This window comes from Mesoplodon bidens (assembly GCF_964165515.1).
Source record: "Mesoplodon bidens genome assembly, chromosome: 5".
In the NCBI taxonomy this organism is placed as follows: Eukaryota; Metazoa; Chordata; class Mammalia; order Artiodactyla; family Ziphiidae; genus Mesoplodon; species Mesoplodon bidens.
This window is the reverse complement of record NC_138161.1, coordinates 79,338,320-79,363,756: the sequence shown is the minus strand read 5'-3', so window position 1 is coordinate 79,363,756 and position 25,437 is coordinate 79,338,320. Positions and strand designations below refer to the sequence as shown.

Here is a 25,437-nt window from a genome sequence, read left to right as displayed (position 1 = left end):
TGATGAACATAGATGCAAAAATCCTCAACAAAATACTAGCAAACAGAATCCAACAGCACATTAAAAGGATCATACACCATGATCAAGTGGGGTTTATTCCAGGAATGCAAGGATTCTTCAATATACGCAAATTAATCAACGTGATACACCATATTAACAAATTGAAGGAGAAAAACCATATGATCATCTCAATAGATGCAGAGAAAGCTTTCGACAAAATTCAACACCCATTTATGATAAAAACCCTGCAGAAAGTAGGCATAGAGGGAACTTTCCTCAACATAATAAAGGCCATATATGACAAACCCACAGCCAGCATCGCCCTCAATGGTGAAAAACTGAAACCATTTCCACTAAGATCAGGAACAAGAAAAGGTTGCCCACTCTCACCACTCTTATTCAACATAGTTTTGGAAGTTTTAGCCACAGCAATCAGGGAAGAAAAAGAAATAAAAGGAATCCAAATCAGAAAAGAAGAAGTAAAGCTGTCACTGTTTGCAGATGACATGATACTATACATAGAGAATCCTAAAGATGTTACCAGAAAACTACTAGAGCTAATCAATGAATTTGGTAAAGTTGCAGGATACAAAATTAATGCACAGAAATCTCTGGCATTCCTATATACTAATGATGAAAAATCTGAAAGTGAAATCAAGGAAACACTCCCATTTTCCATTGCAACAAAAAGAATAACATATCTAGGAATAAACCTACCTAAGGAGACAAAAGACCTGTATGCAGAAAATTATAAGACACTGATGAAAGAAATTAAAGATGATACAAATAGATGGAGAGATGTACCATGTTCTTGGATTGGAAGAATCAACATTGTGAAAATGACTCTACTACCCAAAGCAATCTACAGATTCAGTGCAATCCCTATCAAACTACCAATGGCATTTTTCACAGAACTAGAACAAAAAATTTCACAATTTGTATGGAAACACAAAAGACCCCGAATAGCCAAAGCAATCTTGAGAACGAAAAATGGAGCTGGAGGAATCAGGCTCCCTGACTTCAGACTATACTACAAAGCTACAGTAATCAAGACAGTATGGTACTGGCACAAAAACAGAAAGATAGATCAATGGAACAGGATAGAAAGCCCAGAGATAAACCCACGGACATATGGTCACCTTATCTTTGATAAAGGAGGCAGAAATGTACAGTGGAGAAAGGACAGTCTCTTCAATAAGTGGTGCTGGGAAAACTGGATAGGGACATGTAAAAGTATGAGATTAGATCACTCCCTAACACCATACACAAAAATAAGCTCAAAATGGATTAAAGATCTAAATGTAAGGCCAGACACTATCAAACTCTTAGAGGAAAACATAGGCAGAACACTCTATGACATAAATCACAGCAAGATCCTTTTTGACCCACCTCCTAGAGAAATGGAAATAAAGACAAAAATAAACACATGGGACCTAATGAAACTTAAAAGCTTTTGCACAGCAAAGGAAACCATAAACAAGACCAAAAGACAACCCTCAGAATGGGAGAAACTATTTGCAAATGAAGCAACTGACAAAGGATTAATCTCCAAAATTTATAAGCAGCTCATGCAGCTCAATAACAAAAAAACAAACAACCCAACCCAATCCAAAAATGGGCAGAAGACCTAAATAGACATTTCTCCACAGAAGATATACAGACTGCCAACAAACACATGAACGGATGCTCAACATCTTTACTCATTAGAGAAATGCAAATCAAAACTACAATGAGATATCATCTCACACCAGTCAGAATGGCCATCATCAAAAAATCTAGAAAAAATAAATGCTGGAGAGGGTGTGGAAAAAAGGGAACACTCTTGCACTGCTGGTGGGAATGTGAATTGGTACAGCCACTATGGAGAACGGTATGGAGGTTCCTTAAAAAACTACAAATAGAACTACCATATGACCCAGCAATCCCACTACTGGGCATATACCCTGAGAAAACCATAATTCAAAAAGAGACATGTACCAAAATGTTCATTGCAGCTCTATTCACAATAGCCCGGAGCTGGAAACAACCTAAGTGTCCATCATCGGATGAATGGATAAAGAAGATGTGGCACATATATACAATGGAATATTACTCAGCCATAAAAAGAAACGAAACTGAGCTATTTGTAATGAGGTGGATAGACCTAGAGTCTGTCATACAGAGTGAAGTTAGTCAGAAAGAGAAAGACAAATACCGTATGCTAACACATATATACGGAATTTAAAAAAAAAATGTCATGAAGAACCTAGGGGCAAAACGAGAATAAAGACACAGACCTACTTGAGAATGGACTTGAGGATATGGGGAGGGGGAAGGGTAAGCTGTGACAAAGCGAAAGAGAGGCATGGACATATATACACTACCAAACGTAAGGTAGATAGATAGTGGGAAGCAGCCGCAGAGCACAGGGAGATCAGCTCGGTGCTTTGTGACCGCCTGGAGGGGTGGGATGGGAAGGGTGGGAGGGAGGGAGATGCATGAGGGAAGGGATGTGGGAACAGATGTATATGTATGACTGATTCACTTTGTTATAAAGCAGAAACTAATTAAAAAAAAAAAAAAGAGAAATCTAGAAACAATAAATGCTGGAGAGGGTGTGGAGAAAAGGGAACACTCTTGCACTGCTGGTGGGAATGTGAATTGGTACAGCCACTATGGAGAACGGTATGGAGGTTCCTTAAAAAACTACAAATAGAACTACCATATGACCCAGCAATCCCACTACTGGGCATATACCCTGAGAAAACCATAATTCCAAAAGAGACATGTACCAAAATGTTCATTGCAGCTCTATTCACAATAGCCCGGAGCTGGAAACAACCTAAGTGTCCATCATCGGATGAATGGATAAAGAAGATGTGGCACATATATACAATGGAATATTACTCAGCCATAAAAAGAAACGAAACTGAGCTATTTGTAATGAGGTGGATAGACCTAGAGTCTGTCATACAGAGTGAAGTTAGTCAGAAAGAGAAAGACAAATACCGTATGCTAACACATATATACGGATTTTAAAAAAAAAATGTCATGAAGAACCTAGGGGCAAAACGGGAATGAAGACGCAGACCTACTTGAGAATGGACTTGAGGATATGGGGAGGGGGAAGGGTGGGCTGTGACAAGGCGAAAGAGAGGCATGGACGTGTATACACTACCAAACGTCAGGTAGATAGATAGTGGGAAGCAGCCGCAGAGCACAGGGAGATCAGCTCGGTGCTTTGTGACCGCCTGGAGGGGTGGGATGGGGAGGGTGGGAGGGAGGGAGATGCATGAGGGAAGGGATGTGGGAACAGATGTATATGTATGACTGATTCACTTTGTTATAAAGCAGAAACTAATTAAAAAAATGAATAAATAAACTTAAAAAAAAATGGATAACCAGTGGACCTACTGTATAGCACAGGGGACTCTGCTCAATGTTATGTGGCAGCCTGGATGGGAGGGGAGTTTGGGGGAGAATGGGTACATGCATATGTATAGCCGAGTCCCTTTGCTGTGCATCTGAAACTATCACAACATTGTTAATCGGCTATACTCCAATATAAAATAAAAAGTAAAAAAAAAAAAAAAAAAAAAAAGAGACATGTACCAAAATGTTCATAGCAGCCCTATTTACAATAGCCCGGAGATGGAAACAACCTAAGTGTCCATCATCGGATGAATGGGTAAAGAAGATGTGGCACATATATACAGTGGAATATTACTCAGCCATAAAAAGAAACGAAATTGAGCTATTTGTAATGAGGTGGATGGACCTAGAGCCTGTCATACAGAGTGAAGTAAGTCAGAAAGAGAAAGACAAATACTGTATGCTGACACATATATATGGAATTTAAGAAAAAAAATGTCATGAAGAACATAGGGGTAAGACAAGAATAAAGACACAGACCTACTAGAGAATGGACTTGAGGATATGGGGAGGGGGAAGGGTAAGCTGTGACAAAGTGAAAGAGCGGCATGGACATATATACACTACCAAACGTAAGGTAGATAGCTAGTGGGAAGCAGCCGCATAGCACAGGGAGATCAGCTCGGTGCTTTGTGACTGCCTGGAGGGGTGGGATAGGGAGGGTGGGAGGGAGACGCAAAAGGGAGGGGATATGGGAACATATGTATATGTATAACTGATTAAATTTGTTATAAAGCAAAAAATAAAAAAAATAATAAAAATAAAAAATAATTGGTGTCAAGAGAACTTTTAACATTTTTATTAATGTACTTAATATTTTATGAGAATGCATTTAGCCATTATTTGTATAACTGTTAAAATTTACTAACTGAAATTTTCCAGTGACTGAAAATTAAAATTTTTTTCTACCAAAAATTTCATTTTTCTGGTGGTTTTTTTCCTTCCTTTATACCAAAGTTCAGTTTTCAGCTACCATTCACATAAATCACTCTGAAACATTATCACAGGCAGACATTTTTCTCCCTTTCATTCCTACTAATAAGCACTTATAGAATTATATATATTTTCACAACTGTCTATTCTAGAACAATTTAATAAAGTGTGGAATAAATGAAAATAACTTTATAATACAAAATCTATGTAAGACCATTTGATCTTTTATGACCTTTTTGAAAAATACCTATTTAGACTTACACCGAAACCATGCTTCTATTTCCTAATTTATTAATATAAAAGCACAACTGGGTGGTGAGGAGGGGAGCCCTTCTTATACCATGACTTTATTTTTGCCCACAGCTAAAGAGATCAATGTTTATTTTAAAAGATTAAGTAAAGCAAACAGGAGATAGGGTCTTTCACATTTCACATTCACTGTTGCTCAGGATTCTGATAAACTCATGTTAGAATTTAACAGATTTTTTTCAGAAGTAACATTCTTTCTCTAAGACTTAACACTGTGAAGATTATTTTTAACTACAATTATATTCAAACCTGAATGATGGTTTTAACTCTAAATGCCTTCTTAACAATACATGAAATAAGCTGAGCCTAAAAGAATGAACAGGAATAAATTCTAAAGGTCATCATTTCTAGCTGCAAATTTATTTTTACTCTACAGATACTATCAAGTATTTTGACAGAATGAAAATTTGATAAGAGCAACCAAAACACTCAATAAATCTTGGGTTTTATCCACTAAGAATAATTATCTTAAATGAAGGTTTTGCTATTATACCTTAACTGCAATTTCAAAAGAAACCTCTAAATTGATTACTTTCAAAAATGTGAACTCGGGCTTCCCTGGTGGCGCAGTGGTTGAGAGTCCGCCTGCCGATGCAGGGGACACGGGTTCGTGCCCTGGTCCGGGAAGATCCCACATGCCGCGGAGCGGCTGGGCCCGTGAGCCACGGCCACTGAGCCTGCGCGTCCGGAGCCTGTGCTCCGCAACGGGAGAGGCCACAACGGTGAGAGGCCCTCGTACCGCAAAACAAACAAACAAACAAACAAACAACAAAAAAAAGGTGAACTCATGCATCTTACCCATAAGAGTTTCATCAATCATCTTCAACACATGAAAAAGAAGAAAATCTAAAGCCTTACCACATCTGGGACTCTATCTGATTTCATTTTGTTGACATGCTCATCATTTAAGTTACAGTTGGCCAAATCAAACCTGAAATGAAAACAATGAAACACTTAATAACAAAAACACTTACTCTTTCCATGTAACTTTTTATTTTATAGATGATCACCTAACAGTTCCTCCTAAGATCAAACATTTAATACACTTTCCCACTTCAGAAGTTTTGCAGTGTACTATACAGTGAACAGGCTTCTACAGATCCTGGTAAAGATAATAATGCACTCTATCTCTCAGTTTCACATGTCATCCATTATTGTCCACCTTACTATACTCTTGTAAAAGAAGCAAAACAGACTTATATATCAGTCTAACATTAGGATTCAGTTACATGGTTCCATTCAATTTATAGACAACAAAAGCAAAACACCCCTCATTCTCTAGTAAAAGGAACTGAAACCCTAAGAGCAAAAATAATGTTTAAGGCATGCTTATAAGCTCTGCATCAGAATGGACTATCCAATGCCTATAAAGACCCTTTACATATATAGCTGCCATATTTTAAAAGTGAAATATTTTAACAACAGCATATGCATAATAAAATACTACCTGCTCCCCCCAAAAACTACAAACATAATCTAATCATACTACTTCAGGGTTCAATTACTCAAAATCTTATAATAAATGACTCTTTAAGATGATGGCCAAAATGGAATAACTATGGGCTTCTGTCCAATCAATAATTTCATTTAGTTATCAATAATAAAGTGAGCTATATGGCTCCTAAGAACTCTTAAATTCTTTTTAGGATAAACAACTTTATTTTAGATAGCTTTGCTGGCTCCCAGAGAAAATCTACAATGTTAGTCGGCAGTTTAAAATACTATAAAATAATACAAACCCCAACACCAGGTCTCCAGGATTTAGAAGATGTCCCAAATGAGTGCGACAAAAATACTGTTTATCTGTATTCATTTCAGATGTTTTCTGTACCCAGACTTCCCCGAGGGTATGCTTAACAGGAAAGAAAATGAACTCTTCAATAATCTAGGCATAACTTAAAAAGCATCTCATAGAAAAGTTAAATACAATGTTGATTTTGGTTTTCTGATTTTCATTCTAAAGACAGAAATTGTTTTATTTTCCAGATCTCTGAATCACTGTCAAAATTAACAAATTACTGAATTATGAGTACAGAAAAAGACTCATAAGTAATTCATAAAATAAATATTTTGTTAAGATTTTATTCAAGGCTTTTATAAAACATTAACATTGTCACCTAAAAACAGACACATATGTAGGATTTTCAAAAGAAATGTTCTCAAAGGGAGATGGGCCAACACAGACTGAGTAAAAAGAATAACTAAAAAAGTAGGGGAATCTTAAATCCAGAAAATATCTTAAGCAACCCCTTGTTTTACACATAAGGTTAAAAAAAACAGGCTTCAGAGAAAATAATCTAGCAATCCCAGCGGCACCACTACCACAACAGAACCCAAATCTTCATCAGTTTTTTGAAGGTCTACTATTTTGAGGTATAACTTTTTTTTAAACTATATACCATGGAAACATCATCTCAAGTTTGAACTTTTAAAGCAGAAAACCATTAATGTCCCTTTCCAAACATGGAATTTTACAAGCAATTGTAACTGACATTTCAAACTTCCCGGCTGAATGAAGTATAGCATGTGCCAATACCTTTTACTAACAAAAACAGAACAAAGTAAAATGGGATCAAGAGCAAAATAATAAGAATTATTGACAGAATTAAGGAATCTCAAAGAGGTGAAAAGAAGAGGTAGAGAGAGAGGAAGAAACTGAAATAACAGACAGGTCCCAGATTTAGGAAAAAAATGGGAAAAAAATCAAATTACCAGGGAAACACTAAATTCTAGCTAAATGCATTTTTTGAAAGCAAAGAAAGTAGTTTCATATATGCCTGAGGGGAAGTGGTGGTGCTTAAATGATAAACATTTCTTTATTTTTTTATAAATTTATTTATTAATTTGTTTTTATTTTTGGCTGTATTGGGTCTTTGTTGTTGCTCATGGGCTTTCTCTAGTTGAGGCAAGCGGGGGCTTACTCTTCATTGCGGTGCGCAGGCTTCTCATTGTCTTGGCTTCTCTTGTTGCAGAGCACAAGCTCTAGAGCGCAGGCTCAGTTGCTCCACAGCATGTGGGATCTTCCTGGGCCAGGGCTCGAACCCGTGTCCCCTGCACTGGCAGATTCTTAACCAATGCACCACCAGGGAAGCCCTAAACGTTTGTTCTTAATCATATTATCAAATTTTTTATTTTAAAGAAAAATATGAAAAGTAATTCTTCCATTCCCATTGATTTTCTCAAGTTACTGGAAGTTATTTTTGTCTCAAGACACAATATTACCTCAATAGAAATGAGCACTGTTACTATACAGTTTGGGGGGGCCTCTAAATACTATTGTATAGTAGAAGAAATCAGACTTACATCCTTGAAGAAACACCTGATTTCAGATATGGGGTAGGAATTATACAATGTGATTTTGGAACACCTAAATGTTGTGGTGTTGTCCCACCAAGTAAGGATGCTTTCAAAGACTAGGAAAGTCATGTCAAAAGGACAAAGGAATAGACCTATATCTATTAAAGAAATTGAGTCAATATTAGTAATCTTCCAAAATAAAAAGCACCAGGCCCTGATGGATTCACTGGTGAATTCTAGCTAACATTTAAGGTAGAAATTATACCATTCCTCTAGAATCTTTTCCCAAAGGCAGAAACAGAGGGAATACTTCCTAACTCATTTACAAGGTCAACACTACCTTATAACCAATACCAGACAAAGACATTACAAGGAAAGCAATCTACAGACCAATCTCTCATGAACATAGATTCAAAAATCCTCAACAAAACATCAAAGAACTGTACACCATTACCAAGTGGGATTTAACCCATGTATGCAATGCTGGTTCAACATGTGAAAATCAAATTAATGTAGCCCATTAATCAAATCAACAGGTTAAAAAGGAAAAAAAATCACATGATGATATCAATAAAGAAAAAGCATTTGACAAAATCCAACACCCATTCATGATAAAAAAAAAAAAAAACCTCTCAGTAAACTAGAAATAGAGGGGAACTTCCTCTACCTGATAGAGAATATCTATTAAAAAAAAAACCTTAAACCTAACATTATACTTAATGGTGAGAAACGTGCAGCTTTCCCACTAAGATCAGGTACAAGGCAAGAATGTTCCCTCTCACTACTCATTTTCAATATCCTACTGGAAACCCTAGCTAATACAAAAGATAAGAAAAGGAAATGAAAGGTATATAAATTGGAAAGGTAAAAATAAACTTATCTTTGCAGATGACATGGTCATCTACATAGAAAATTTAAATGGACCAAAGAGCTCCCAGAATATAGCAAGGTTATAGGATACAAGGTTATAAATGAAAGTCACTTTCCTATATACCAACATAAGAAAGTGGAATTTGAATTTTAAAAATACCATTTACATGGGCCTCCCTGGTGGCGCAGTGGTTGAGAGTCCGCCTGCCGATGCAGGGGATGCGGGTTCGTGCCCCGGTCTGGGAGGATCCCATGTGCCGCGGAGCGGCTGGGCCCGTGAGCCGTGGCCGCTGGGCCTGCGCGTCCGGAGCCTGTGCTCCGCAACGGGAGAGGCCACAACAGTGAGAGGCCCGCATACCGCAAAAAGAAAAAAAAATACCATTTACATTAGCACCCCCCCAAAAATGAAATACTTAGGTGTAAGTCTAACAAAATATGTATAAGATCTGTATGAGGAAAACTACAAAACTGATAAACAAAATCAAAGAACTAAAACAGAGAGACGTTCCATGTTCATGGACAGGAAAACTCAATATTGTCAAGATGTAAGTTCTGCCCAACTTGACCTACAGATTCATGCAATTCGAATCAAAATCCCAACAAGTTTAGCCACAGAGGCATAATATACAGCATAAGGAATATGGTCAGTAATACTGTAATAACTTTGTATGGGGACAGATGGTAACTAGACTTATCATGGTGATCACTTCATAATGCATGAAAATATCAAATCACTTGTGTAGTACACCTAAAAATAACATACTGTTGTATGTCAACTATGTTTCAATTAAAAAAAATTTCCAGTAAGATATTTTGTGGATATCAACAACTGCTTTTAAAGTTATACCAAGAAAAAAGATCCTGAACAGTCAACACAATTTTAAAGGAGAAGAACAAAGCTGTAGGACTGACACTATCCAACTTGAAGACTTACTATAATGCTACAGTAATCATGACAGTGTGGTACTGACAAAAGAATAAACAAATATTATACATCAATGGAACAAAATAAAAGAGCCCAGAAATATACCCAAATAAATACAGTCAACTGATCTTTGACAAGGGAGCAAAGGCAATACAATGGAACAAAGACAGTCTTTTCAACTAATGGTGCTAGAATAATTGGACATTAACATGCAAAAAAAAAAAAGTCAATCTGGACACAAACCTTACACCCTTCACAAAAATTAACTCAAAATGGATCATAGACGTAAGTGTACAACACACAACTATGAAACTCCTAGAAGATAACAAAGGAGAAAATCTAGCTGACCTTGGGTTTGGCAATTACTTTTTCAATACAATAACAAAGGCAGGATCCATGAAAGAATAGTAGATAACCTGGACTTCATTAAAGTTAGAAACTTCTGCTCTATGAAAGACAATGTCAAGAGAATAAGATGATAAACCACACTGGGAGAAAACATTTGCAAAAAACATATCTAACAAAGGACTTTTAACCAAAATACACAAATAACTCTTAAAACTCAAAAATAAGAAAACAAACAACCTGATTAAAAAATGGGCCAAAGACCTTAACAGACACCTCACCAATAAAGACATACAGATGGCAAATAAGCATGAGAAAATACTCCTCATCATGTGTCATCAGGGAAATACAAATTAAAATGACAATGAGATACTACTATATACCTATTAGGAAGGCCCGAAACACTGACAAATCCAAACTCCTGACATCAAATGTTGGTGAAGATGTGGAGCAACAGGAACTCTCATATATTACTGGTGGGAATGCAAGATGACACCAACACTATTGAAGACAGTTTGGCAGTTTCTTACAAAACTAAACATACTCTTACCAAATGATCCAACAAACATGCTCCTTGGTATTTACACAAAGAAGCTGAAAGCTCATGTCCACACAAAAACATGCAAAAGAATGTTTATAGCAACTTTACTGATAACTGCCAAAACTTGGAAGCAACCAATATGTTCTTCAGTAGGTGAATGAGTAAACTGTGGTATATCAAAACAATATTATCTGGCACTTAAAAAAAAAAAAGAGCTATTAAGCTGTGAAAATACATGGAGAAAATTTAAATGCACATTACTAAGTGAAAGAAGCCAATATGAAAAGACTGTATGAGTCCAATTATATGACACTCTGGAAAAGGCAAAACTATACAGACAGTATTAAAAAAAAAAAATCAGTGATTGCCAGGGGTTAGGAGTGAGGGAAGGATGAACAGGCAGAGCACGGAGGATTTTAAGGGCAGTGAAAATATCCGGCATGATACTATAGTGATGGATACATGTCACTATACATTTGTCCAAACCCATAGAAAGTACAATACCAAGAGGGAATCCTAATGTAAAATATGGACAATGGGTGATTATAATGTGTCGATGTCGATTCATCAATTGTAACAAATGTACCACTCGTTTGGCAGAAGAAGGGCATTTGATAATGGCGGAGGCTATGCATGTGTGGAGGCAAGGCGTATACAGGAAATCTTTTACCTCCTCTTAATTTTGCTGGAACCTAAAAGTGCTCTAAAAAAAGTAAGTCATTAAAAAATTTTTTTCTGAAGGAAATAGAAACTATTCTGAAGGGGCTCCTACTGGCTACATTTGAGGTGATCTGAGAGGGAGGGAGGGAGGGAGGGTAGTAGCAAAGGGAAAAAATTCTTCAATTACAATGGAGAGACCTGGCTATCAGATAAACAGCCAAACATTACTTGTCTCTTGATATATCATAAAAGGTACATAGCATCACCTCCAAAATGTTCTGCCAAAAAAAAATTAACCTAAACTTAAATAGGACTTTAGATCCATTTTCCAGTTTAAAGGAAATATAAGAGATTAGGAAGAAAGTTAAATGACATCATGAGGGGCTTCCCTGGTGGCGCAGTGGTTGAGAATCCTCCTGCTAATGCAGGGGACACGGGTTCAAGCCCTGGTCTGGGATGAACCCATATGCCGCAGAGCAACTGGGCCCATGAGCCACATCTACTGAGCCTGTGCGTCTGGAGCTTGTGCTCCGCAAAGAGAGAGGCTGCGACAGTGAGAGGCCTGCGCACCGTGATGAAGAGCGGCCCCCACTCGCCAAAACTGGAGAAAGCCCTCGCACAGAAACAAAGACCCAACACAGACAAAAATAAATAAATAAGTTTAAAAAAATGTGACATCATGAGGAAACAATAAAACTAGATCCACAAGATAAATAAATGCCCTACTTGCATTAGGAAGTTGTTATCATAAAAAAATGAATGAGAAGAAAAGGAGGGGGCTGTTATTAAATATTTAAGAGGTACAATATTCACATTCAATATACAGTCCCCAACTAGACACTGGTTTGAACGAACCATAAAAGGCACTTTGGGACAAATAAGGAAATCTGGCAAACTATGCAGTTTATATGTATGATAGTACTTTGATTATACAGAAAATGCTTCTATGTTTTAGAGATGATTATTGAAGCATTCAGTATTTAGTGATAATATATATATATTTAATTCAACATGTTTGAAATTTTTTTAAAAGCAAAAGAGGGTTAAGCTTGTCATTTGGTCCTTCTGTACAAAAGGAAAGGAAATGCTTTTTCATAATAATATTTTTTTAATTTTTCCAGTATTAAACAGAATAAGTTAACCTACTAGATAGTATAAGTCTGACAGTTTTCATCACAATGACCACACGTTAAAAGCAAATGTTATACAAACACACAATGCATTTTTAACTGAATGAGCTGTTAGCTTATTTGGAACCACATTTTGGAATTACCAACAAATTTTAAAAAAACAAAGATACAAAAAAAAAGAGAGAGAGAGAGAAACACAAAAACAGTAAGTTGGAGGCTAGGAGGAGGAAAGCAGGATGGAACTTACCTTTTTTGATATCATTCCAGCACCTGCATTGCGTTTTAGATCTCGGACTATGCTACATTCCATAACAATAAACTCTTCTAGCTGTTTGGGATGGCATAAACTATTGAAAGGGTGACTCCAAAAAGTGTTGCCATCAATATCTGCAACTAAGAATAAACAAAGAACATTAAAGAACAAAAGAACTGAAGTATTTCAAAAGCCATCAAATGCTGTCCCGGGTGAACGCCCAGAGCATCCGAGCTGGCTTCCAGGGTTTCAGCAGCAGCAACCCAACAGGCAGATTTCAGATACTCAGACTCCACCTATACTTTCATCTACATTGGCGGCCCCAAAAGCCATGTGGCTGACAGGGTCCTGGTGCTCTGGCCGGGTGTCAAATCTGTAACTCTGAGGTAGGAGAGCCAAGTTCAGGACACTGGTCCAGCAGAAACCTCCCGACTCCACATAATATCAAAATGCGAAAACTCTCCCAGAGATCTCCATCTCAATGCTAAGACCCAGCTCGACTCAACGACCAGCAAACTACAGTGCTGGACACCCAATGCGAAACAACTAGCAAGACAGGAACACAACCCCACCCATTAGCAGAGAGGCTGCCTAAAACCATAATAGGGTAACAGGCACCGCAAAACACACCCCACACGCAGTACTGCCCACCAGAAGGACAATACCCAGCCTCATCCACCAGAACACAGGCACCAGTGCCCTCCATCAGGAAGCCTACACAACCCACTGGACCAACCACAGCCACTGGGGGCAGACACCAAAAACCGGGAACTACAAACCTGCAGCTTGCGAAAAGGAGACCCCAAACACAGTAAGTTAAGCAAAATGAGAAGACAGAGAAACACACAGCAGATGAAGGAGCAAGGTAAAAACCCACCAGACCAAACAAATGAAGAGGAAATAGACAGTCTACCTGAATAAAAAAATTCAGAATGATAGTAAAGATGATCCAAAATCTTGGAAACAGAATGGAGAAAATACAAGAAATCTTAACAAGGACCTAGAAGAACTAAAGAGCACACAAACAATGATGAACAACACAATAAATGAAATTAAAAATTCTCTACAAGGCATCAATAGCAGAAAAACTGAGGCAAAGGAACGGATAAGTGACCTGGAAGATAAAATAGTGGAAATAACTACTGCAGAGCAGAATAAAGAAAAAAGAATGAAAAGAATTGAGGACAGTCTCAGAGACCTCTGGGACAACATTAAACACACCAACATTCGAATTATAGAGGTCCCAGAAGAAGACAAAAAGAAAGGGACTGAGAAAATATTTGAAGAGATTATAGTTGAAAACTTCCCTAATATGGGAAAAGAAATAGTTAATCAAGTCCAGGAAATGCAGAGGGTCCCATATAGGATAAATCCAAGGAGAGACACGCCAAGACACATATTAATCAAACTATCAAAAATTAAATACAAAGAAAAAATATTAAAAGCACCAAGGGAAAAACAACAACTAACATACGAAATCCTCATAAGGTTAACAGCTGATCTTTGAGCAGAAACTGTGCAAGCCAGAAGGGAGTGGCAGGACATATTTTAAGTGATGAAAGAGAAAAACCTACAACCAAGATTACTATACCCAGGAAGGATCTCAGATTCGATGGAGAAATTAAAACCTTTACAGACAAGCAAAACTAAGAGAATTCAGCACCACCAAACCAGCTTTACAACAAATGCTAAGGAACTTCTCTGCACAGGAAACACAAGAGAAGTAAAACACCTTCAATAACAAACCCAAAACAATTAAGAAAGTGGCATTAGGAATATACATATCAATAATTAACTTAAATGTAAACAGATTAAACGCTCCAACCAAAAGACATACACTGGCTGAAAGGATACAAAAACAAGACCCATATATATGCTGTCTACAAGAGACCCACTTCAGACCTAGGGACACATACAGACTGAAAGTGAGGGATGGAAAAAGATATTCCATGCAAAATGGAAATCAAAAGAAAGCTGGAGTAGCAATTCTTATATCTCACAAAATAGACTTTAAAATAAAGACTATTAGAAGAGACAAAGAAGAACACTACATGATGATCAAGGGAATCAATCCAAGGAGAAGATATACCAATTGTAAATATTTATGTACCCAATGAAGAAGCACCGCAATACATAAGGCAAATGCTAACAGCCATAAAAGGGGAAACTGACAGTAACACAATCATAGCAGGGGACTTTAAAACCCTGCTTCCACCAATGGACAGATCACACAAAATAAAAATAAATAAGGAGACACAAGCTTTAAATGATACATTAAACAACATGGACTTGATATTTATAGGACATTCCATCCAAAACAACAGAATACACATTTGTCTCAAGTGTTCATGGAACATTCTCCAGGATGGATCATATCTTGGGTCACAAATCAAGCCTTGGTAAATTTAAGAAAATTGAAATTGTATCAAGTATCTTTTCCGACCACAATGCTATGAGACTAGATATCAATTACAGGAAAAAATCTGTAAAAAATACAAACACATGGAAGCTAAACAATACACTACTTAATAACCAAGAGATCACTGAAGAAGTCAAGGAAGAAATCAAAAAATACCTACAAACAAATGACAATGAAAACACGACAACCCAAAACCTATGGGATGCAGCAAAAGCAGTTAAAAGAGGGAAGTTTATAACAATATGATCCTACCATAAGAAACAAGAAACATCTCAAATAACCTAACATTACACCTAAAGCAATTAGAGAAAGAAGAACAAAAAAACCCCAAAGTTAGCAGAAGGAACAAAATCATAAAGATCAGATCAGAAATAAATGAAAAAGAAATGAAGGAAACGATAGCAAACATCAATAAAACTAAAAGCTGGTTCTTTGAGAAGATAAACAAAATTGAGAAACCATGAAACAGACACATCAAGAAAAAAAGGGAGAAGACTCAAATCAATAGAATTAGAAATGAAAAAGGAGAGGTAACAACTGACACTGCAGAAATACAAAAGATCATGAGAGATTACTACAAGCAACGCTATGCCAATAAAATGGACAACCTGGAAGAAATGGACACATTCTTAGAAATGCACAATCTGCCAAGACTGAATCAGGAAGAAATAGAAAATATTTCAGACCAATCACAAGCACTGAAATTGAAACTTGATTAAAAATCTTCCAACAAACAAAAGCCCAGGACCACATGGCTTCACAGGCGAATTCTATCAAACATTTAGAGAAGAGCTAACACCCATCCTTCTCAAACTCTTCCAAAATACAGCAGAGGGAGGAACACTCCCAGACTCATTCTACAAGGCCACCATCACCCTGATACCAAACCAGACAAAGATGTCACACAAAAAAGAAATCTACAGGTCAATATCACTGAGGAACATAGATGCAAAAATCCTCAACAAAATACTAGCAAACAGAATCCAACAGCACATTCAAAGGATCATACACCATGATCAAGTGGGGTTTATTCCAGGAAGGCAAGGATTCTTCAATATATGCAAATCAACCAATGTGATACACCATATTAACAAATTGAAGGAGAAAAAACATATGATCATCTCAATCGATAAAGAGAAAGCCTTCCACAAAATTCAACACCCATTTATGATAAAAACCCTGCAGAAAGTAGGCATAGACGGAACTTTCCTCAACATACACTAATGATGAAAAATCTGAAAGTGAAATTAAGAAAACACTCCCATTTACCACTGCAACAGAAACAATAAAATATCTAGGAATAAACCTAAGGAGACAAAAGACCTGTATGCAGAAAATTATAAGACACTGATGAAAGAAATTAAAGATGATACAAATAGATGGAGAGATATACCATGCTCCTGGATTGGAAGAATCAACATTGTGAAAATGACTCTACTACCCAAAGCAATCTACAGATTCAATGCAATCCCTATCAAACTACCAACGGCATTTTTCACAGAACTAGAACAAAAAATTTCACAATTTGTATGGAAACGCAAAGGACCCTGAATAGCCAAAGCAATCGTGAGAACGAAAAATGGAGCTGGAGTAACCAAACTCCCTGACTTCAGACTATACTACAAAGCTACAGTAATCAAGACAGTATGGTACTGGCACAAAAACAGAAATATAGATCAATGGAACAGGATAGAAAGCCCAGAGACAAACCCACGCACATATGGTCACCTTATCTTTGGTAAAGGAGGCAAGAATAAACAGTGGAGAAAAGACAGCCTCTTCAATAAGTGGTGCTGGGAAAACTGGACAGCTACACGTAAAAGTATGAAATTAGAACACTCCCTAACACCATACACAAAAATAAACTCAAACTGGATTAAAGACCTAAATGTAAGGCCAGACACTATCAAAATCTTAGAGGAAAACATAGGCAGAACACTCTATGACATAAATCATAGCAATATCCTTTTTGACCCACCTCCTACAGAAAGGGAAATAACAACAAAAATAAACAAATTTGACCTAATGAAACTTAAAAGCCTTTGCACAGCATAGGAAACCATAAACAGGACCAAAAGACAACCCTCAGAATGGGAGAAAATATTTGCAAATGAAGCAAGGGACAATGGATTAATCTCCAAAATTTACAAGCAGCTCATGCAGCTCAATATGAAAAAAACAAACAACCCAATCCAAAAATGGGCAGAAGAGTTAAACAGACATTTCTCCAAAGAAGATATACAGACTGCCAAGAAACACATGAAAGGATGCTCAGCACCACTAGAAATGCAAATCAAAACTACAATGAGTCATCATTTCACACTGGTCGGAATGGCCATCATCAAAACATCTACAAACAATAAATGCTGGAGAGGGTGTGGAGAAAAGGGAACCCTCTTGCACTGTTGGTGGGAATGTAAATTGATACAGCCACTATGGAGACCAGTACGGAGGTTTCTTAAAAAACTAAAATAGAACTACATATGACCCAGCAATCCCACTACTGGGCATATAGCCTGAGAAAACCATAATTCAATAAGAGTCATGTACCACAATATTCACTGCAGCTCTATTTACAATAGCCAGGACATGGAAGCAACCTAAGTGTCCATCAACAGATGAATGGATAAAGAAGGTGTGGCACATATATACAATGGAATATTAGTCAACCATAAACAGAAATGAAATTGAGTTATTTGTAGTGACGTGGATGGACCTAGAGTCTGTCATACAGAGTGAAGTAAGTCAGAAAGAGAAAAATAAATACCGTATGCTAACACATATATATGGAATCTAAAAAAAGAAAAATGGTCCTGAAGAACCTAGGAGCAGGACAGGAATAAAGACGCAGACATAGAAAATGGACATGAGGACACAGGGAGGGGGACGGTAAGCTGGGACGAAGTGAGAGAGTGCCATGGACATATACACACTACCAAATGTAAAATACATAGTTAGTGGGCAGCAGCCGCATAGTACAGGGATATCAGCTCGGTGCTTTGTGACTACATAGAGGGGTGGGATAGGGTGGGTGTGAGGGAGATGCAAGAGGGAGGAGACATGGGGATATATGTATATGTATAGCTGATTCAGTTTGTTATAAAGCAGAAACTAACACACCATTGTAAAGCAATTATACTCTAAATGGAGTACAACTAATAAAAATGTTAAAGTTCACAGAAATCTTTCTTCAAACAAAAAAATACAAGGATAACTTATTAAAAGCTTTAAAAATTCCAGTATTTTAAAACACTGTATGGTAAAAATTTAACCACTGTACAGTAGTTTTTTAAAACAATGTTACTAAGAATGCTTGATAAAATTAACAACATTAACAAATTATTACTGCTTGCTGGAAAGAACTGTCAAGGCAAATAGTTTCGAAAACTTACCTTGTAGGGTATTTGGATCTATGAGATGGATGACGCTGGTTACTCGAATACACACACAAATCTGGTTCATGTTTCCCAGGCTTTGTGCCAGTTTTGGAGACAGACAAACAACATTATCCTAGGCATAAGAACTAACATTTAGTGTGAAGGAAATCCTAAGTAACAGTCTCCAGTAAACACTCATCAACGTAAAGCTGGTCCAAGTGTATTTGCCCGAACCAAAATGTCATTTTTAATTCTATGTATCAACAAAGGGCCTAAAAAAAAGAATCAGACCTTAAAGAAACAGAAAATAAGCTACACCTTCTTAAGATGGAAATATGTCTTAATAAAAATGCTTTAAAAAATATTTTCCAGATCCTAGTCACCAAACTATTAAGTTTGTTTCAATTTTATTCAAGTGTGAATGCCTTTTTACTCTATGTTAATATAGTTTACATTCCAAGCAAAGTATTATAAACACCAGAAGAAGAGTGATTTTCTAATCTATTTGTGCCTTCATTTAATCTCTATAAAAATTAATTTCAGGGACTTCCCTGGTGGCGCAGTGGTTAAGAATCCACCTGCCAATGCAGGGGACACGGGTTCGACCTGTAGTCCGCGAAGGTCCCACATGCCGCGGAGCAACTAAGCCTGTGCGCCACAACCTGTACTCTAGGGCCTGTGTGCCACAACTACTGAAGCCCGCGCCCAGAGCCCACGCTCTGCAACAAGAGAAGCCACCGCAATGAAAAGCCTATGCACCGCAACGAAAGAGTAGCCCCCGTTCACCGCAACTAGATAAAGCCCTCATGCAGCAATGAGGACCCTACACAGCTAAAAATAATTTTAAAAAAAATAAATAACCATTATTTTTAAAAAAATTAATTTCAGAGGAGCCACGTGTTCCTCCTTCTTGTCTACATGTACCAATATGAAATCAAAGATCTAATGCCCCCTTAAAAGCACATATGACTATGTGTGCATCAGGAGATACTACCACCAATGTGGTTATCTGTTTTTAAGCTGTTATTAAAATATAAAAAGGATCTGGGTTATATTTTAAGCTGTATCTATTCACAAGGCTCCCCCACTGAAGGAACATTCTGTGCCTCCCTAATGGCACCTACTTCAGTCCTTTTTCTTTTCTTTTTTTTTTTAACTTAGTAAGAGTCTCCAAAGATTAATGAAAAAACTTCTTTACACTGTGTATTTATCCAGATACCTGTGTGAGTCACTCAAAGCACTTAATACACATGGCCTAAATATGCCCTCACACCTAGATTCATATTTCCCCAGTTTTGCACCAGGAAAATGTTCACTGTTTTAAACTAGGAGTCTGCAAATAAGATCCTCAGACCAAATTTTTGTAAATAAAAGTTTTGCTGGAACACAGCCTCAGCCCTTCATTTACCTGTTAACTATGGCTACTTTTGTGCAACAACAGCACAGTTGAGTAGTTGCAAAACCAATTATATAGCCTAAAAGCTGAAAATATTTACTATCTGGCCCTTTACAGAAAAAATTTGCTGACTCGGTTTTAAGCCATCATTTCATCCCTGGTACTGTGCTACACCATAAATTAGTGATAACTTTAAAGCCTCAAAGTCACAGACCTAGACACAAATCCTGGCTTCATCATTTTGTAGTTATGTAACTTTGGGCAAGTCATCTAACCTCCCCAAGCTTCAACTTCCTCATCTTCAAATGATGATATGATTTACTCCCGTTGTTATAAGACTTGAAGAGGTGAAATATACTTATAATAATAAGTATAAGAGATAACAGCTTTATGTAGAATGCTCACAATAAATTATGGCATTTATTATTAGTGATTTAAACATGGACATGCAAGTTCCTACGTGGCAGCGACCTCTACTACATAATCCTTAACACACAGCCTTCTATACAATAGATCCTCAGTAACTATTTGTTGAATTTTAATTCATTTATATTTTTAAAGCAGAGTTTACCTTAGTACAATCAATGAAATGATAACCTATGTCTTAAGTGTTATTCGGATTATATGTTTAAAATCACAGGGATTTCCCTGGTGGCGAAGTGATTAAGAATCCACCTGCCAATGCAGGCAACAATGTTGGGTTTGAGCCCTGGTCCAAGAAGATCCCACCTGCTGCAGAGCAACTAAGCCCTTGTGCCACAACTACTGAGCCTGCGCTCTAAAGCCCGCGAGCCACAACTACTGAAGCCTGCGTGCCTAGGGTCCATGCTCCACAACAAGAGAAGCTACTGCCATGAGAAGCTCACGCACCGCAACAAAGAGCAGCCCCCCGCTCGCCACAACCAGAGAAAGCCCACGTGCAGCAATGGAGACCCAACACAGCCAAAAATAAATAAATAAATTTTTTTAAAAATCACAAAAATAATTCTATGATCTCCTTTCCACAATACTGTTTAATTCTATCATGCCAAAATCCAGTTTGCATATATTCCACAAAGTGGTTCACTGATAATTATTTTAAAGTAATTTCCTGTATTCAAAGTTTCACAGAACTATCAAGTGTCCACTAGGATTGCAAAGTTTAAGGAATTCGCACCATAAACACTGCAACCAGGCCTTTTAATTAGTACACCAAAAATTTATAATTTTAAGCATGATTACTTTTAAACATCTTTTTAACATGGCTGAAATGTGTCAGAAATCATTAAGAAGGAAGTTTTCTAAATGTTTAACCAATCCCAGAAGGAAACCAGGACCTAATAATTACATATAAACCAATTAAGAAGGACATGGGTTAATTTGGGCTTCGCTGGTGGCGCAGTGGTTGAGAGTCCGCCTGCCGATGCAGGGGACACGGGTTCGTGCCCCTGTCCGGGAAGATCCCACATGCCACGGTGCAGCTGGGCCCGTGAGCTATGGCTGCTGAGCCTGTGCGTCCGGAGCCTGTGCTCCGCAACGGGAGAGGCCACAACAGTGAGAGGCCCGCATACCGCAAAAAAAAAAAAAAAAAAAGAAAGAAGGACATGGATTAATTAAATGAGAAAAAGTACCTTGCATATTGGAACAATTTCCACAGAAAAAGTGCTTTTGTAATTGTATGTGTTACTATGGACATCCTGAGAGATCAGTCTCTGTGAGGCTTTGTATCTGTTAAGAGAAAAAGTTAATCGTAATAAAAAAACAAAGGTCCTTACTTGTATAGTCTCGAGAATATAAATTTTCATCAAATCAAATCATTACTGTCCAAGGTCTGAAACAGCAGATGCCTGCTACGGTGAACCCTCATTTCGTCCACTTCATTTAAAAACCTTCACCAATCTGACTGCACCCTAACCTATTTTCAACTTTACCTACTGAAAACCTCCAAAACATGCCCTTGGCTTAGACCAATCTAGTCTACATATAGCATCCATTAAAAGCCACACTAATGCCTGCCCCAAGTCATTGTTCACACTAATCTCACTTTTCAATACAAACTCTACTTTTGAAAATTTCCCCATTTTATGAGCTTAAGTTCTTTCTCTTTCATGAAGTTTCTCCCCAAAGTCCTCTACCCCCATTTTTCTTCTCGCTTATTTAAACATATTCAATCAGTGGTTCAGTACTACAGTGCTTACTATTGTGGGGTGAGGTCTAGCTCCCCAAAGAGATTGTTAATGCTCTTTGGCTAATACTTCCCTTAAAATGCCTAATCCAATAAATGCTTACTAACTGTGTAAGTATTCCTACTATAATTTAAGTATTTTAAGATAGGATGCTAAAGCCTGAAGAATGGATTTGACCTAAGTTCATTCCCAGTTCCCGGGATTTAATCACATGTACGTTCAAAACATACCTAGTGGGAACCGTACACTGAAGAAATTCTACCATCTTCTGAGCATGTTGTTTTGAGGAATAATAGAAATCCAGACCATCTTTTAAAGAAATAAGCCATGTTAAAATAATACCACAAAGTAAGATTTTCCTCTACTAACATGACTATACCAAAAATTCAGTGCATATTAAACAATTATAATATTCTAGCCATAGCACAGTAGGAATACCGTTATCACTTAAAGACTTGTTTGACAAAAGGATAGACAAATCCGATAAATGCTAACAAAACAAAACAAGATGCCCGATTTAAATTTCAGACAAAATAAAATCAAGGTTAAAAGAAAACAATATTAAACAGAAGGATATTTTATGTAATAAATGAAACAATCTACCAAGAAGACAATAGGAATTCATCTAATAACACAGCACTGAGATGCAGAAAACAAAAACTATTAAAAAGAATAAAATTAACAAATGTTAACACACGTGCAATCATTGTGGGAGACCAGTATATAAGACTATCAAAACCAAAATGACCAAACTGACCAAAAATAGGGAGGATACACAGAACTTGAAAAACCAAGTATCAAGGTTGATTTAATTGACATTGTAGAACACGGTCCCAAGAAAGACTGTTATTTTCAAAAATTCATAGAATATTCATAAAATAATCACATACTAAGAACAAAAAAAATTCAATAAATTCCAAACAGCAGAAATGACTACAATGTTATCTGATCACAATGCAGTACCATTAAAAATCAGCAGCAAAGAGATAACTAAAAGCAAACTACCTGCTAAGAAATGTTTAGAGATATTCTTCCAAACAACTCAGCTAACTAGGAAGACTAAAATAACTTAGAACAGCCAAACAATTTTGAAAGTGACCAAAGTTGTCAGGAATTTACACTTCCCAATTTCAAAACTCAATAACTTTAGGTAGTCAAGACAGTGAGGTACTAGTATATTAAGGATAAATTATATAGATCTATGGAACAGACTTGAGAATCCAGAAATAAACCCTTACATTTATAGTCAATAAATCTTTGACAGAGCATCCAAGGCAATTCATTGGGAAAAGAATAGTCTTTTCACTAGGAAAACAGGCTATCCACATGGGGAAACATGAATTTAGACCCTTACACCATGCATAAATATTAACTCAAAAGGATTAGACTTAAATATAAGAGCTAAAATTATAAAACATTTGAAAGAAACAGGAGAAAATCTTTCTGATATCAATTAGACAAGAGTTCTTAAACATGACACCAAAAGCATGCTATTTAAAAAATGATAAATTAGACTTCAAAATTTAGAAGTTTCACAATTCAAAAGACACCATTTCATGCAGGCATCACACATCCTAATTTCAAAATATATTACAAAGTTACAGTAATCAGAACAGTATGGTATCAACAAAAAGACAAGTCTATAGAATCAATCCACACATACACAGTTAACTGATCTTCAACAAGTGTGCCACAAATACACGGTGGGGAAATGATAGTCTCTTCAACAAAACGGCATTGGGAAAACTGGCTATCCACATGCAAAAGAATGAAACTGAACTCGTCTTACAAAAATCAACTCAAAACAGATTTAAAAGACTCAAATGTAAGACCTGAAACTATAGAACTTCTACAAGAAAACATACAAAAAAAGCTTCATGACACTGGTCTTGGCAATGATTTCACAGATGACACCAAAACAAAAACAAAAATAAACAACTGAGACTACATCAAACTCAAAAAGCTTCCACACAGCAAAAGAAACAATCACCACAATGAAAGGGCAACCTACAGAATTGGAGAAAATATTTGCAGACCATGTATCTGCAAAGGGGTTAATCTCCAAAATCTATTAGGAATTCCTACAGCTCAACAGCAAAAAAAACCCTAATAACCCAATTAAGCAACAGGCAGAGGAACAAGACATTTCTCCAAAGAAGATGTGCAAATGGCAAATAGGTATATGAAAAAAGCACAATGTTGTTAATCGTCAGGGAAATGCAAATCCAAACCACAATGAGTTTACATTTCACACCTGTCAGGATGGCTATTACCAAAAAACCCCACAAAAGACAATAAGTACTGGAGAGAACATGGAGATACTGGAACCCTTTAAAACTGTGCAGCCACTATGGAAGATAGTCCAGATGTTCTTCAAAAAATTAAAAATAGAACTACCATATAATCCAGTAATCCTATTTCTAGGTATTTATCCAAAAGAAGCGAAATCAAGATCTCCCATGTTTACTGCGGCACTATTCACTCCAGCCAAGATGATGGACATTTAGGTTGTTTCCACAACAGATGAATGGTTAAAATGTGATATATACCTCCAATGGAACATTATTCAGCCTTAAAAAGGAAGGAAATTCTACAATGTACAAAAACATGGACTAACCTTGAGGACATTATGCAAAGTGAAATAAGCCAGTCACAGAAAGACAAATACTGCATGATTCTACTCATATGAGATATCTAAAATAGTCAAATTCATTGAATTAAACGGTGGAATGATGGTTGCCAGAGAGGACGGGGAAATGAGGAGTGACTAGTTAATTGGCATAAAGTTTCAGTTAAGCAAGAGATTAAGCTCTAGAGATATGCTGTACAACACCGTACTTACAGTCAACTACAATGTATTATACACTTAAAAACTTAAGAGGGTAGATTTCACAATTTTTAAAAAAGACCCCATTAAGAAAATGAAAAGATAAACTAGGAGAAAATATTTACAAATCATATGTGATAAGGGGCTTGTATCCAGTGTATATTTTAATAACTCTTACAACTTCAGAAAACCCAATCAAAAACTGGGCAAAATACTTAAAACAGCCATTTCACCAAAAAAGATACAGAAATGGCTAATAAGCTCATGAAAAGATAATCAACAACATTAGTCATGTGGGAAATGCAAATTAAAACCACAATGAGATACCACTTCAAATTATCCTCTAGAATGGCTATTTATAAAAAGAAACAATAGCAAGTGTTGATGAGGATATGCAGAAACTAGAACCCTCAAACACTGCTGATGGGAATATAAAATGATACAGCCACTTTGGAAACACTTTGGTAGTTTCTTAAAAAGATAAATATAAATTTGCCATATGACTCAGCAATTCTACACCTAGGTATGTACTCAAGAGAATCAAATAGCTGAGATACTTGCTGAGAAAAAAAAGAAATA

At 36.8% G+C, this 25,437-nt stretch overlaps 1 protein-coding gene across 1 annotated transcript in view; it reads right to left on the bottom strand.

The window, feature by feature from the left end:
* The window catches only part of NMD3 (NMD3 ribosome export adaptor), a 43,997-nt gene that overhangs the window by 4,567 nt on the left and 13,993 nt on the right, over positions 1-25,437 (bottom strand). Inside the window, exons 8-13 of the mRNA XM_081235039.1 lie at positions 22,262-22,340; positions 21,477-21,573; positions 18,486-18,603; positions 12,669-12,814; positions 6,393-6,505; positions 5,512-5,584 (exon numbers count right to left, since the gene is read on the bottom strand). Of these exons, the coding sequence (XP_081091165.1) occupies positions 5,512-5,584; positions 6,393-6,505; positions 12,669-12,814; positions 18,486-18,603; positions 21,477-21,573; positions 22,262-22,340 (626 nt within the window). The remainder of the gene's footprint in view (positions 1-5,511; positions 5,585-6,392; positions 6,506-12,668; positions 12,815-18,485; positions 18,604-21,476; positions 21,574-22,261; positions 22,341-25,437) is intronic.